This window comes from Pagrus pagrus (assembly GCF_965226575.1).
Source record: "Pagrus pagrus genome assembly, chromosome: 11".
Taxonomy (NCBI): Eukaryota; Metazoa; Chordata; class Actinopteri; order Spariformes; family Sparidae; genus Pagrus; species Pagrus pagrus.
The window spans coordinates 8,680,348-8,694,092 of record NC_140195.1 but is presented as its reverse complement, the minus strand read 5'-3'; the positions used below and the strand labels follow the sequence as shown (position 1 = coordinate 8,694,092).

Genomic DNA, 13,745 nt, shown 5'->3' with positions numbered 1-13,745 from the left:
GTATTGGTGGTATATCAGGATAAGTAAGTCACATAAGTAAAAGTATCAGTACTACAGCAAAAAAATACTACTATAAGTAAAAGTCCTGGATTTAGAAGCCAACTTAAGTATAAGTACAAAAGTGTAACTGTAAAAAAGTGCTTAGAATATCAAAAATCATCTAACAATTCATCAATAACATTTAGGATATGCTAACTATGCTCATACCAATTTTCATTTTTTATGTTTATTATGTTTTTCTTTATTTCCCCTTAGTACGGTGGTCAACAAGGGCAAACCCGCTGCAACTTAAAAAAAACCACATGCAAATAGAACACAAGCTACAGTTCGTCACTCATTAAGTTATTTAAGTCAGGTCCGTGGAGCATCGTTTCTGTTGTGAACTGACATTATCCCACTGCTTTAGATGGAAAGTGAGCCAAGCATCCATCTGACTTAAATAACCTCATGAGTCACAAGCTGTAGCAACAACGATCATGTCCAAGCCATGTTCATCAACAGTGTCCTCTGGAAGCATTTCTGTTGTCTTTTTCTCTATTTGCAGCACTTTCTTGTAATGTGTTGTGGTATTTGAGTTGCATGTGTGTATTTGGTTGTGTTGTATTTAATTGCAGTGTGTTTCCTACATTTTTATGCATGTGTATTCAAATTAACGGAGATGTTTTTTAAATTTGCTTGTGTGTTGTCTCTTTGCACAACTTTTCTTTGGTTGCAGCATGTTTGCCCCTTGAAGGCCACCATACTTTCATGCCAGTGAAACAAAGAAAATCTTCACTGTGAAAACATTGTTTTAAAGTCACTCAGCCCTTTATTTGACTATATCTTTGAACGAGCACAAATTAGCTCATGCAAATGTATGAAACAACCTTTAATGTGATCTTGAAGTTCATCTTATTTGCCAAAAGGCAGATGGCAGTAAAGAAGGCGAATATCAGCCGATACTTGCCAATGAACAGAGTACTTGATTAAATGTACATTTCACCACTGGTGTACAATAAAACGCACAATTTAAGTCTGTTTTGTATTGTAGCTAGCTTTTATTTTGAAAATTGAGGGAATTATTTCAGAGTGCTCCGTTTTGAGACTTTCCAACAGCAAATTATAATTGCATATATGTTTTATGACGATCACAGATTCCTTAATTATTATCCCTTTCACTGTTGATATACTTTCAGCCTTCAGACAGGTGACCAGCTTTTATTTGTTGGCTGCATAAACTTGTAGGCAGTGTTTGTATCTGTAATTTTAAACAGGGAACCAAGTGTCTTGCTAATGGAATATTTATCTTTCCTCAATAGGGTTCCATTATGCTGTCATGCAGTTTGTTAAGATTATTTGAGGTCCAGGAAAAGGCTTCTATTATGCATAATGAGTTTCTTCCCGGGTGATTTAAATGTTTGTAGTAGATATGTGCTCATTTGAATTTCAATTATCAGATTCCAGTCTAGAGGCTTTTTTTTTTTTCATCTGATTGTTTGATGGAGCATGTCCACAAACTCCTCATCTTGTTGGGAACGATCACAATAAAGTTTTTGTTCGCATATAATGTATGCTAAAATATCACTTGACATCTTTGGATACGCAGGCCCGTTAAACATTTATGAACAAGCAGGCTGATACTCTTGCTCAAACAAATTGAACAAGCACTTCTTCCTGGAGAGAAATCATTTGAGGATATGCATAAACTGTTAATGCCTTTCCTTCAAGATGAACTGCTTGAGCAGCTCATTTTGGTGAATATTAGCAGGGTGTTGATGGTTTACCCTCTACACTTAACCAAAAATATTCCCATATAGCTACAGCCACTGTTTTCAACAACGTCGTCATAGTAAAACAAATGTCAAAACTTAATGATTTAATCAAAGTAAACACTAGGCACAGTCATCTGTAAAGAGAATGCTCAAGCATATGGACGATATGATTACCCATTATCGTTTACTGTAGCTTAGCATGGTATGTTTTACCTGTTATAATCACTTTGAATATTGCATTTTAAAGGCTGATCTAGACGCTACATTTATACATTTTTAAAAATTTTTTTTTACAATACATTAGATTTATTATTATTAGTATTTAGTTTATGCTTGTCGACAGAATGTTGACTCATGGTCAAAACAACCTGTCTCCTGAAAATAAAATTTGTATGGTACTAATTTGTTTTCCTATTTTACACTGCGGTGACCCATTTGGCTAGGTAAAGGCAATAAAAGCACTTTTGTTAGATTGTGGTTTTGGTTATATGTTCATAAACACGTTGTGTCGTGTGCTTCAAGTCTCAGTCGACTTTTTTTCCCCTGTATTAAACCAAGGCAGGAACAGCCCTAAATGTCACTCTGCCCCATCACATTGGGATGAAACTTTAATCTGGTGGCACCTCTCCTTGCCAAATACCTTACAGATGGGTATTTCAACATCATGACTAAGACTCTTAAACACACAGGAAAAGCTAAATACACATGCAGTATATGTTCATCAGTCGCTCTAGGCAAATGTTGAGTTAATAATACATATTTACACCATACCAGTATCCAGTAAAATGCCATTTTGTTTTCTCCTCAAATTATTTCACCACTGGTCAGTTTAAGTTCTGCTCAATTATGCACTTACGCATACAGGATTGGTTTTATTTCTACAAATCCTGGATGGATGACGCATTAAAGCACTCTGTTGTGGATACTTTAAATGCACTTGTGGATTACCATTCAAACTGTAGTGTGTAGTTTAGTTGTGTCTGCAGGGATGAATGGATTGTTTTTAAAGATCAACATTTGCAGCACATACCTGGTGCTACCAGAAGCCTGTGCTCTGTACAATGAGGTTAACTGTACCTTCTACAGCTGGTGAAGAAGGTTGATGTTAGGCGCTTGAAATGTTGTTGTATCTTATAGTTCAACAACACTTTCCTTGAGAAAATTGTCACCTTGCAGTAAAGGAAGCATGCAGTAAAGACGGCAGAGCATTTCTTGAGAAAGAAACTAGAGTAAGATTATTTTATAGTGATTACTACATTTCTGCGACCAGTCAAGGGAGGTCCAAATGAAATTCCTGCTACAGGCTTGCTGTAATGGGCCACAAAACAGTGTACAGGTTGTCATTGTGATTTATTGTGGTACCAAGGAAACTACCCCCCCCCCCCCACGCAGTCTTTTGTGTTTTATTTTTCCCTTATTGTAAGAGGTGTGTAAGGTAGGATACATGCAGTGTTATTAACATTTCTGGATGATTTCATGAAAAGATATTAGTTCATGACTTCACACGTGTAATTTGGGACGTGGAACTATTATTTTCACTCAGCAAAACACATACGCTATGCATGCATTATTTATATGATGTGAAACTGCAGTCTTACATAGGAACGGGGTTGTTCCAACTGGCCTAGTTTCATACCTTTTGTTATTAGAGCTTTGCAGCCTTCTAGCTCCATCACTCACAGTAAACCCCTGTCTAGTGCCAGCATTAGTTGACAGAAGCCACATCAGTCACATTGAGTGAGACACATGTGCGCAGTGTTCAGATTAATGGAGCCCCGCATACAGCTGTTGGGACAACTCGAGACCGGGTGAGTCAAAAAGGGACAAGCACGGAGTGTTTGAACACAAAGAGATGGGAGAGGAGTGTTTTTGACCTATTTCATTCAGCACACTGTACTTTATGATGGACCACGATACAGCAGCGGGTAAATTCGATCTATAATCACCACCGCCTTAGCACCCGTGTCGCGTCTTCCCCACATTCAGAAAAAAAACCCACCTCGGCCACATTTAATGGTATTCTCCTGGGGACAAAAATAAAATACCCACTCGCTGGTTAAAGCAGCAGAGTGGAAATATTAAAGTGATATTTCAAATGAGGAAAACCTTTTTATTTTCAGCATGTATTCCCCAAATGATCTCATGAGCAGTACTTGTTAATTTGCACAATGGGGATGTCGGCGTGGTAATATTACATTTAATGGGGAAATATTCAGAGGATGTGGCGTTTTCTCGGTAATTTGTAGGAAATGATATGGAGAACGGTGCATCCTGGGCTGATAAACCATGCATGAAAAATTGAACGAGAAAATCCAATTCAGAATCTCATTGCTTACCGCCTGAGTAGCATAGACAGTGGGTAGCCAGGGTTAACAGAGGTTTAGAAACAGTTCAGCAGTGGTTGGCAATTAATTCTAACAATATTAAGGGCTTTTATATAAGTACAACATTCTTCATAGCAACCAAACACAACATCTATCTAAGAGCTGTCTCTTTTAAAATATAGTTTTCTTTTGCCTGCGGCTCCTTTGCCTCTCTGCATTGGCTCCCTGTGGCTTTGACATTTTACATGGAAAGGAACAATGTTTTTTTTTGTTTTTTTTTAATCATCATCCCTGTTTAAAAAATGCGTTGCCTACTCACACAGAATTGGTATCTGGTCCATCAAGTTGTGATTAATTGAATGATCCTGAGCTAATGTCATTCCGTTTTATGCTCAAGCCCCAGGATTGATTGCTGTATGTGGCTGAGGATAAAAGAAGAAGGATTAACTCACACAGAGATGGACTTTAATCAAAATAAAATTTTAACTGTCCTGTGTTCTTTTTTATTACTTTTACTGTTTTTAAATCAAGGCTGCCGCCATATGTTTTATTTATTATCAAAGGAGGCTACTTTTTATTTTGTACATTTTCACAAACACAGGGGCCTGCTATACAGTTATGTATTGCTACTCTATTTCTATTTATTGTAGGTTAGTTCTTTTATTTCATAAATGCACCAAAACATGGCATCATTGAAATGGAAATGCAAAGTTTAAGTACCTTATAAGCATAAGTAGCCCACTGTAGAGTTGCAGCATCATGGGAAAATATTAATGAATGCTCATTTAGGCCGATTAATAATCTTGTTAGGCTAATTTGGACTTTTTAGGCTGTGTTACCTTCATTATAAGACATGTTTTGCGGCTCTTGCTCTTGTAATGCATCTCCTACCTTCTTCTTAAACCAACTAAACCCTCTCAGTCCAACAGAAGTGCAGTGTTGATCTCTTAGAGAATGTGGATGGGAAGGCCATCATTTGAGTGTAATGCATTTCCTTCGATAAAGCTTTTAGCATTGGCAGTCTGTATGGCTTCCACTCGAAACCTTCAAGAGTTTCCATTTTTTACTCTGTTCCGTGTACAGATCCGGATGTCCAACCAACACTCGCTGATACACCTGACATCAGGCCTACGTTTCAATAGCCAAGATTCTTGTCTCATCCTGGACATAAGAGGAAGCCAGGAGGGGCAACAAGACTCTATTTTCTTTGCTAGCAGACAAATACTGATGGATTACAAAATTGCATCATGTGCAAGGTACGAATAATTATCATTAATAAGAGTTTTTCTCAAATTGTAACCAAATGGGGCATCCTGATGGCCGAGGGGTCCAAGTGTACCATCTAATTGCAACGCATTGGGGTCAAAGCCATCGAGGAACCTTTGTTGTACGTCATCCTCTCGTTCTCTCCCCAAACATTTCCTATATTAAATTCCCCCAAAAGTTCCCGTGTTACTGTGCTAATGTTACGAGACTAAAGCATGAGAATGAAGACCATTGTAATGACGAACAGATCACTTTGAGACAGAAATGTACTAGAGATGCACCGATCCAGTTTTTTCCGATCCAATCCCTATACCAATACCTGGGCTGAGCGTATCGGCCGATACCCGATACCGATCAGATACTACTGTTGAATGAATGAAGTGTACAGGGCTTCTAAAGTCACTCTTTTCTGCTGACAAAAACTCACGAACATAATACTCTTTGGAGCTGAGCAACACACTTCTCACACCCGCAACAATCTCGCCTCTCTCTGATGTCACACCCGCGCCCAATATTAATAAAAATGAAACGACTGGATCGGTATGCTGGATCGGCCCCATTCATCAGATATCCGATCCAGCTAATTAGTCAATATCGGAGCCGATATCCGATCCCAGTATCGGATCGGTGCATCTCTAAAATGTACTAAATTTAATTATGAATAAGACATGGAGTTTTCACAGAGGAGTCAATAAGCAGCTCTTTTCTGTATGACAACAAGCAGAGGGTTTTAACTATTTTCTGATGTAATTAACTGTTTTGTCACCACTGTGCCTTCAAAACACATCAGGCGATGAAGGCAGGCATCTGGTAATTTATTTATTATGACTAATGACAAATGATCTCATACCAGTTCCAAACAGATGTACTGTACGTCCCGATGGTTGTCAGACAACATGTGAACAGCATGGGGTAGAAGAGTTAACGGTTCCTCGGTATTATGGGCTGACTTTCCTCTAAAGTAGTCTTGCATCATCAGCCCTTGGGGGCCTCCTTGCAGTCACAGTGACTCTGCACCTGCTTGACAAGTGAATCAGTTTCCTGCGGTGAGAATTTTCCACGGCAGAAGTATTCATCCTCAGCCTTGACAAAAATGACAATATGCTATGGCAGTGAGTGTCGACTGTTAAGTGGGCTGGAAATGGCGTGACGAATTCGGCTTTGGTGATGATTTGTCCTGGTGTCCAAACATGGTACTGCACCAAAAGGTTTCTTGCAGACATTTGGACATTTCACAGCAGGAAAATCACAGCTGGGCTTTGTAACATTAATTTGGGCTGCATTCAAATTAGGTATTCAAGTTCTAGGACCCTGGAATTACGCATGTATCCTCACTGTTGCTGCTTTCTGAGATACCTAAATGGATTGAAGCCATCATTAATGTTATTATCTGTGCTTTTCCTGCTATGGGATGTCCAAATTATCTACTGAGAGAAAGGTTTATTGAGTGACCTTTTTCTTGATTTAAAGCATGAACCTGTCCAGTTGCAGTGGGATCTACTACATAAAGTTGTTCTTTACCTCACCTTGTGAATGATGGGAGAAAAAACAGAAGTGCATTATCTTTTTGTTGAGTGTAGTTTATAACTGAAGCTCGCTGAAAGCTATGATAACTGATTGATTACCTCTTAAAAGATGCCTCGGGACAACTGCACGGTTGTTAATATTATAAAGAAGTGTGCTCTAACTACGCGTGTGTGTCTAAGGTGGAGTAAATTCAGAAACGGAAACCAAATGTACTGCAGACTTCTACGCATACTTCACACTTCTTACCAAGTTGATCTATTCATTAATCATGTTTATGAGTGAGGAGGTTATACTCGCTCAAAGAGGGAGAAAATGAAGATTTTTGCTTTCACAGAACAAAATGGCAACAGCCCTTAGTTTGAGAGACCTGTTTCTCTATTACCACCCAGGAAATATCGTTTGCAGCAATCTGGGGAAGTTAGCAGCAGGGAGGAGAGACTTTATTGGAATTTGAAAAATGTACATTTCTCCCTTGGGCACTCTCGTATATATCACAGAGAGAGAGAGACTGTACAATTTTTGTATTTATTGCTGTGTTGCTAATAGTGCAGGGCAGGGGATTCACTTAGAAAACAGAAGGCTAATGATAGTACCTTATCAATGATCACCCAGGTGGCAGTAAATCTACTGTAAAGATAGTTTCACTAGCTTTACTTTTCATTCGGAGTGGCTCATAATCCTGTCAGCTTTTAAAGATAGACTAGTGTGATATTTTCTCAGTTTGTTCAAGGCCTATCCTGCAGGCGTACCTGAACATATTGATCCATAATTAGATCGAGGTTAAGGTTGCGGCCCTCCTGATTACTGGCGAAACTCACGTTACACTTGCAGCATCGTAAATTCCATGTTAAATTGGATGTGTTCATGTTTGACAGCTTCTGCATAGTTGTCAATATAATTACACAGGGGCATGTTGAAAAATAAGTCACAGCTCAACAGTGGCCTTGGCATCTTCCCCGTGTTACTTTTTAATTTCGTATTTTTGACTGATGGTGAAATCAATTTTTTTCCAGCCCCTTGACAGCTTCTCCTCTGGCAAATCACATGGCTTTATGATTCAGCAGGGACGGTGACGAGACGGAAAATCCTGATTCTTTCAAAGGATGTCTTAGCTCTGGGCCATCCCAATATGAGATGTTGTATGTGATCTGAATGTGACTTTCCTATCTTTATAGATTATCCACCAGTGTCCCGGTGCATTCACATAACCTGAATTTGCCATTCAATTAAAGCCATTATGACAAAAGGTGGTTAGTCACTAACACTTCACCAATTCTCTCTATTGAACGAGTGCATCATTGTTTATTATTTTGCCAATTATTTTCTCAATCAAGTGGTTCATCATTTAGTCTACAGAATGTCAGAAAATACTGGACAATGTCAGTCCTCCAATCTCAATCAACAAATCCAAACACTGGAGGGTTTGGAGTTTCTGGCTCATAAAATAATTAAACAATTACTAGATAATGAAAATAGTGCTTTCAATTGATTAATCAACTGATTTACAAGTATAACAATAATTGGAATAACTGTTCTACCTGTTAATAGCTTGTTCCAATGTCAAACAAAGACAAATGCAATGTGCAGCATTTTGTATCCGTATTTTTCAGGCACAAATCCACATGAGGCACTTGTCTGGTGAGAGCCAGGCATCTCTCGGTATAAGCGTAACATACTCAGCTGGATGGTGTATTCACAAATGCTCGTGCAGATTGGTAGTGTTAGAGTCCTTTGCTGGTACCATATGTTTGCAGAGAAGGCAAATTGCTTCCAGTTACGTCCGGTTTAAAACCCCCAAAAATCCCAAACTGGTGATTTTGTCTTCTTTTTTGCAACTAGCTCCTCCAAAATTTTAACATATCTCCCAACCCACATGTAGCAGGCCATTTTCCTGGTCTCCCATATTATAGTAACTTGAGAATGCAGTTATACAGTAATAACGATTACTGATGATGATATTTGTGGTTGTTGCCCCGGAAGAGAAGGTGAAATATACATTGTTGTGTAAGAAATTGCTAATGAAACATGCAAACCAAGAAGAAGCAGCAACACTTTATTAGCAAAACAGTCTTTTATTAGAAATATCTTGTATAAAAATGAACATGCTCTACACATTTTTCTTTTTTTTTTAGATAATTCATAAATATCCAGGCACTGTAATTCTTTTTTAACTTTCTTCTTTTTTTTTTTTTAAATAATTCAGTACATAAAGCAGACATGTTCAATCAATTTTAATAACGTACATTAACTTGCCATTTAATTTCAGTCAGCACTTACTTATTCTATTTTGTAACACAGACAAAGTGTTTTAGAAAAATAAAAAGGGGGGTTTGTGGCAAAAATAGCGGTAAATCATCATATTCACGAACACAAACAATCCCACAAACGATACTATCAAACGATGAGAAAAACAACATTTGCGGCAACACCCAAGACTTTTGTTGAAGCTGAGCGCTGAGAGAATCATAGATTCAACCAAAAAATATTAGTTATTTATAATCCTCTGCAGTAGTTTTCCTTCTGGACATTATACCTTTCTCTCAAATTGTTCACATGATTTGTTATGAGTTTTGACATGCAACATACATATTTTTGCATTGCTGAGGATAACATCTAATGAGACAAATTCCAGAGTTACTGTTTATGACAAATACTTTAGAGACTGCAGACAGAAATGGAGTTTATACATTTAATTATAAATTGTACACTGAGTCCTCTCTTCTCATTATGTGGAACAGAATGAATGCAACACAAATAACACCATGAAGAATCCATGGAAAGAATGGCAGGAGCAGTTTAATGGATATGAGGCACAGAATGAAGGCACTGGCCCTTATTTATCAAGCACCTATACATACCCCTTTTTGATCAGAAAATGAGAGATTGTCAATATACTGTTAAAATCCATTAATGTGTGTTGTACAAAGGGAGGGAATTTAAAGATGTATAGAGCATCTTTTGATCACTAAGGGGCAGGCAGACTTCAGGACAAACAGACTGTATACTCAGACGATCAGGCCAAAAAATGATGCGATCTATTCACTTGCAATCACGATACACAACATAAATAGCATTTTTTTTTTCTAAATTTGATATGCCCTGTAGACTGTAGCAAGACTTAAAGCAGCCCATGAATTGCTCCATTTGCACCATTAAAACACAATACTGCATCAAGATAGTTCTTTTTTGGCACAAGCTGCTCATCTGCCACACTGTTAGCTTTAACTTACGTTACAACATGTCAAGAGCCATGTAAAGTAATTCGTCCAATCCGCCACATCACTCATCAGTATGTTCACGTAATGCGATCCCACCGGTCAATTTAGGAAACAGATGCAAGACGATAAAGTTTCTCTGAAAGTATACTGTGAATGCCTTCAAGATCAATCTCAATCTAAAATCACCCACACTTATACAAACCTGAGACATAACAGGCTTGTTAACATGTTTGCAAACAACTACGTACTCACACATTTCTCACACACAGAAGAACATAGGTTACCTGTTGTTGTCATGCTTCTGACCACTTTACAAACATACGTGTAAAGTCCGCTGGCCCTTTTAAACTCTGTTCTCAGAGTCGCTAGATGCTAAACTTTCATTTCCATTCACTTGTTTACTCAACATCCGTGCATGTAAAAGTAAAAAAAAACTGGACAGAGCTAGAGACTTTATTATTGAATTCAATAATATTATATATATAATTCAATTATAAAGCATCCCTGTCGGTTGATGGAGGTTTACCATAACAAAATCTGCCTTGGCTCAATTTGCATGTGAAAATCTGATAATTACTGATCCGATAAATACTCTGCCCAATAATTGTGGACAGCATTTAAATGGAGTATAACGAGGCTATAGTGTTAGTGTTAAGGATGACATTGAGCCTGCTTAAAGTTAAACACTCTTAGTAAATGTTATGCATGTCAATGACCTAATTATCTTTAAACATTTTGGCTGTTTGATAAAACTGAGCATGCACCCTCTCCAAATGGGACTTCAAGTGGAGTAGCTACATGAGCCTAATTTTGTACCTAAATTACTTTTAAAACTCTCATTAATCATTTCCACCATAGCTTCAAAATTCATGACCCAGAAGTGGAAAAAATTCCAGGCAGGAAACGCAGATTACTGATTCATCTATCACAAACCACAGGAGATCTCCTATGTAGTAATACTGTCGTATGCACATCTATCATACTGTACCATCAAGCTTTAAAATGAATAAATCTGGTATGTCAGCACACTGATCTGTTGAAATATCCCTTTAAAAAAATCAAGCATTTAGGGACAGAATACTGTTACTCCACTTTATAAAATTATAATATTTTTCAATTCTTTATCTTGAAACATACAAATACACAAATATAGAAAACACAGGGTAATATGGAAATAACAGTGAAATATGAAATACCTAATGCAAGTGTGTCATTAATATGTAAAGAACTATCTTTTAATGTTGGCTTGGATGGAATTTTATTTCTTACAATCAAACAGCGGCTTGAATTCAGAAAGGCTTTAACAAGCGCATGATAAATAAGGGCCAATAAATCTGAGATGTTTAGAGTATGCATCGACACGTCTCCGAGTCCTGACTGACATTGATGGAATAAGGTGTAAACCATAAAGTATTCCTCATGGCAATTTGTTTTTGTTTGTGCTCCCTTAATGTTTGAGATTACTCTTAATTCAGCAGAGGGTAACCCAGCGGGTAATGATCCAAAATGTCTTCTTCACTGTGAATGACAACCATGACAAATGTTGCATTCCATAGACGTTGACAACACAGCACAGTACACGTGATGCTCCCACAAGCATGCTCTGGGACTGTACATTAGGTTTTGCCAAGATGATGGCGTCAGCATCATTATGAAACATTTATATAAAAAAAATTAATAAAAAAAAAAAAACCTGGGATGACCCACTGCTTTGTTTTCTGGAGTTTCAGATATGTAGGATACTGAATGTTCTGTAGTAAGGCATGTACAGTTTGAAGCGTACTGCAGCTTTCAACCTCAATAATAACAGTAACCAAAAATAATGACTAGATTTTTATACTGTTTGATCTTGTCAACTGCATTAGACTTGAGCAAAAACAGAACCCTTTTTCCCCCTGTCTTTGTTGAAATGAGTCAAACCATTCAGCCTCAGAGCTGGCTCACATTGTGTGCTATACACTTCAGAAGGAAAACATACTGTAGGTTCCAGGTGGTTCACTCAGCCTGCGTCTGGAAATGTCACTGCTCAACTCTCTTGTGTCTCAGAAAGGGTGGGAAGAGGAAAATTAACTGTCCAATCTCCCTTACATCTCCCATCTCCTTCCTGCAAATCTACTAATTTCTCATAAATTTGGCATTCAAGCCTTTACCTGATTCTCTAGAAAAATATGACATCCTCTCTTGTTTACGGAGTGACAAATTCCCATCTTTCCACCCGAGTCCTCTCTGCTGTAGCAGCTTGGAAGTCCTTCAGTATTTCCCCAGTATTCCCCAGAATCAGGTGATTTCTCCTCACGCAGGCCCTTTTCTCCTCTTCCAACGTTCGTCTCTGGCTTAGATGGCATGGTTACTGTAGCTTATGTATGTCTGCTTGGAGGCCAACACTGTGGGTGAAGGTGTAGGAGAAAGAAGGAAAGGGTTAAAAATGCAACGGGTGAGATTTAAACAGGCAGTGAAGCGGTAATCTTTCAGAGCACATGTTGGAGTCCAGATTGATGGGAAGCTATATTTATGGATGACTTCATTAAACGAGTGCAGGTGGAACCGATCATAAAAGTGGAGTGTTGTAATGCAAAACAGAGTTTACAGGTACGGATACCTCCCCTGTCATTGTATTGCATTTACACTGAAATGTGCTATTTGTGAAGCTGAAGAAAATAGTAAGTGGTGGCTGTAGTTCAAAATAAACTGTTACAGAAATGCAAAATTTAAAAAATACATAAAATAGATAAGGACTAACTAACAGTTATGTTCATTACTGAGTAATCAGATGATTGTTTTATCTGAAATATATATATATATAAAAGTGAAAACAATACCTAATATCTCAGATCTCAAAATTACATCTCAGTTAAATCAGATTAATTGTTTTTGGCCAATCAACCCTGCACTGAAAGATATTTAATCATAATGAATTAAAACTGAGAAATCTGAAAGCTGGAACCAGAGAATATTTGGGATCTTTGCTTGATTAATTAAATGATTTATCGATTATCAAAATAGTTGCTGATTTATTATATGATGATCAACTTATTGATTATTCAAATAATCAGTTTTAAAATTAGGCTTTACATAACAAAACTGTTGCATGTGAATCAGTGATGGTTGTGCTTTGTGCTCTACCGTAATCTGATAAATAGCAGCCACTAATGTCACTCAGTGGACGCTATGGCTGAATTATGATAATTTCTTTGTTCATAATGAGTTCAGCAGTGTTATAAGAGTGCAATGCCAAGCAGTGGACTGCTTTTTAACACCTAACGCCTACATTACCCACAAAGCAACCTACATGCAGCTTCCTCTGGAGCCACAAAATGATTTATACTTCTTTATTCATATATGCAGTCTTGGTCCCAAAGACCTGTAAACACACTTTAATGTGTCTAATTGGTGGACCCTTTAATACAGGTCCATGTCTCTCTTGCTGCGGAAAAGAAAGAGCAAACTGATTTTTGACCGCAGTGAAAATGGTGAAAATGGAAACTGGATTCTTATTCTACACATAGTGTAATATTAGTAACATTACTGGAGCCTAATCTTTATATGCAACTGTGCAGAAATACCAGGTTTGAACAGAATCAATAGACATGGACACAATTTTTGAATATTAATGTTATGAATGAAGCTTCCAATTATTATTTACAGTGCTAGTTATAACA

General features: G+C 37.6%; 2 protein-coding genes across 7 annotated transcripts in view; one reads left to right on the top strand and one right to left on the bottom strand.

Annotated features, from left to right (window-relative positions):
- Window positions 1-13,745, top strand: part of hmga1a (high mobility group AT-hook 1a) — a gene marked incomplete at its 5' end in the record, with an annotated part of 280,130 nt that overhangs the window by 31,063 nt on the left and 235,322 nt on the right. The gene's annotated exons all lie outside the window — the stretch shown is intronic.
- The window catches only part of LOC311265297 (metabotropic glutamate receptor 4-like), a 201,695-nt gene continuing 196,880 nt past the window's right edge, over window positions 8,931-13,745 (bottom strand). The window contains exon 11 of the mRNA XM_084366789.1: window positions 8,931-12,470. Within this exon, the coding sequence (XP_084222915.1) occupies window positions 12,421-12,470 (50 nt within the window). The 3' untranslated portion in view covers window positions 8,931-12,420. The remainder of the gene's footprint in view (window positions 12,471-13,745) is intronic.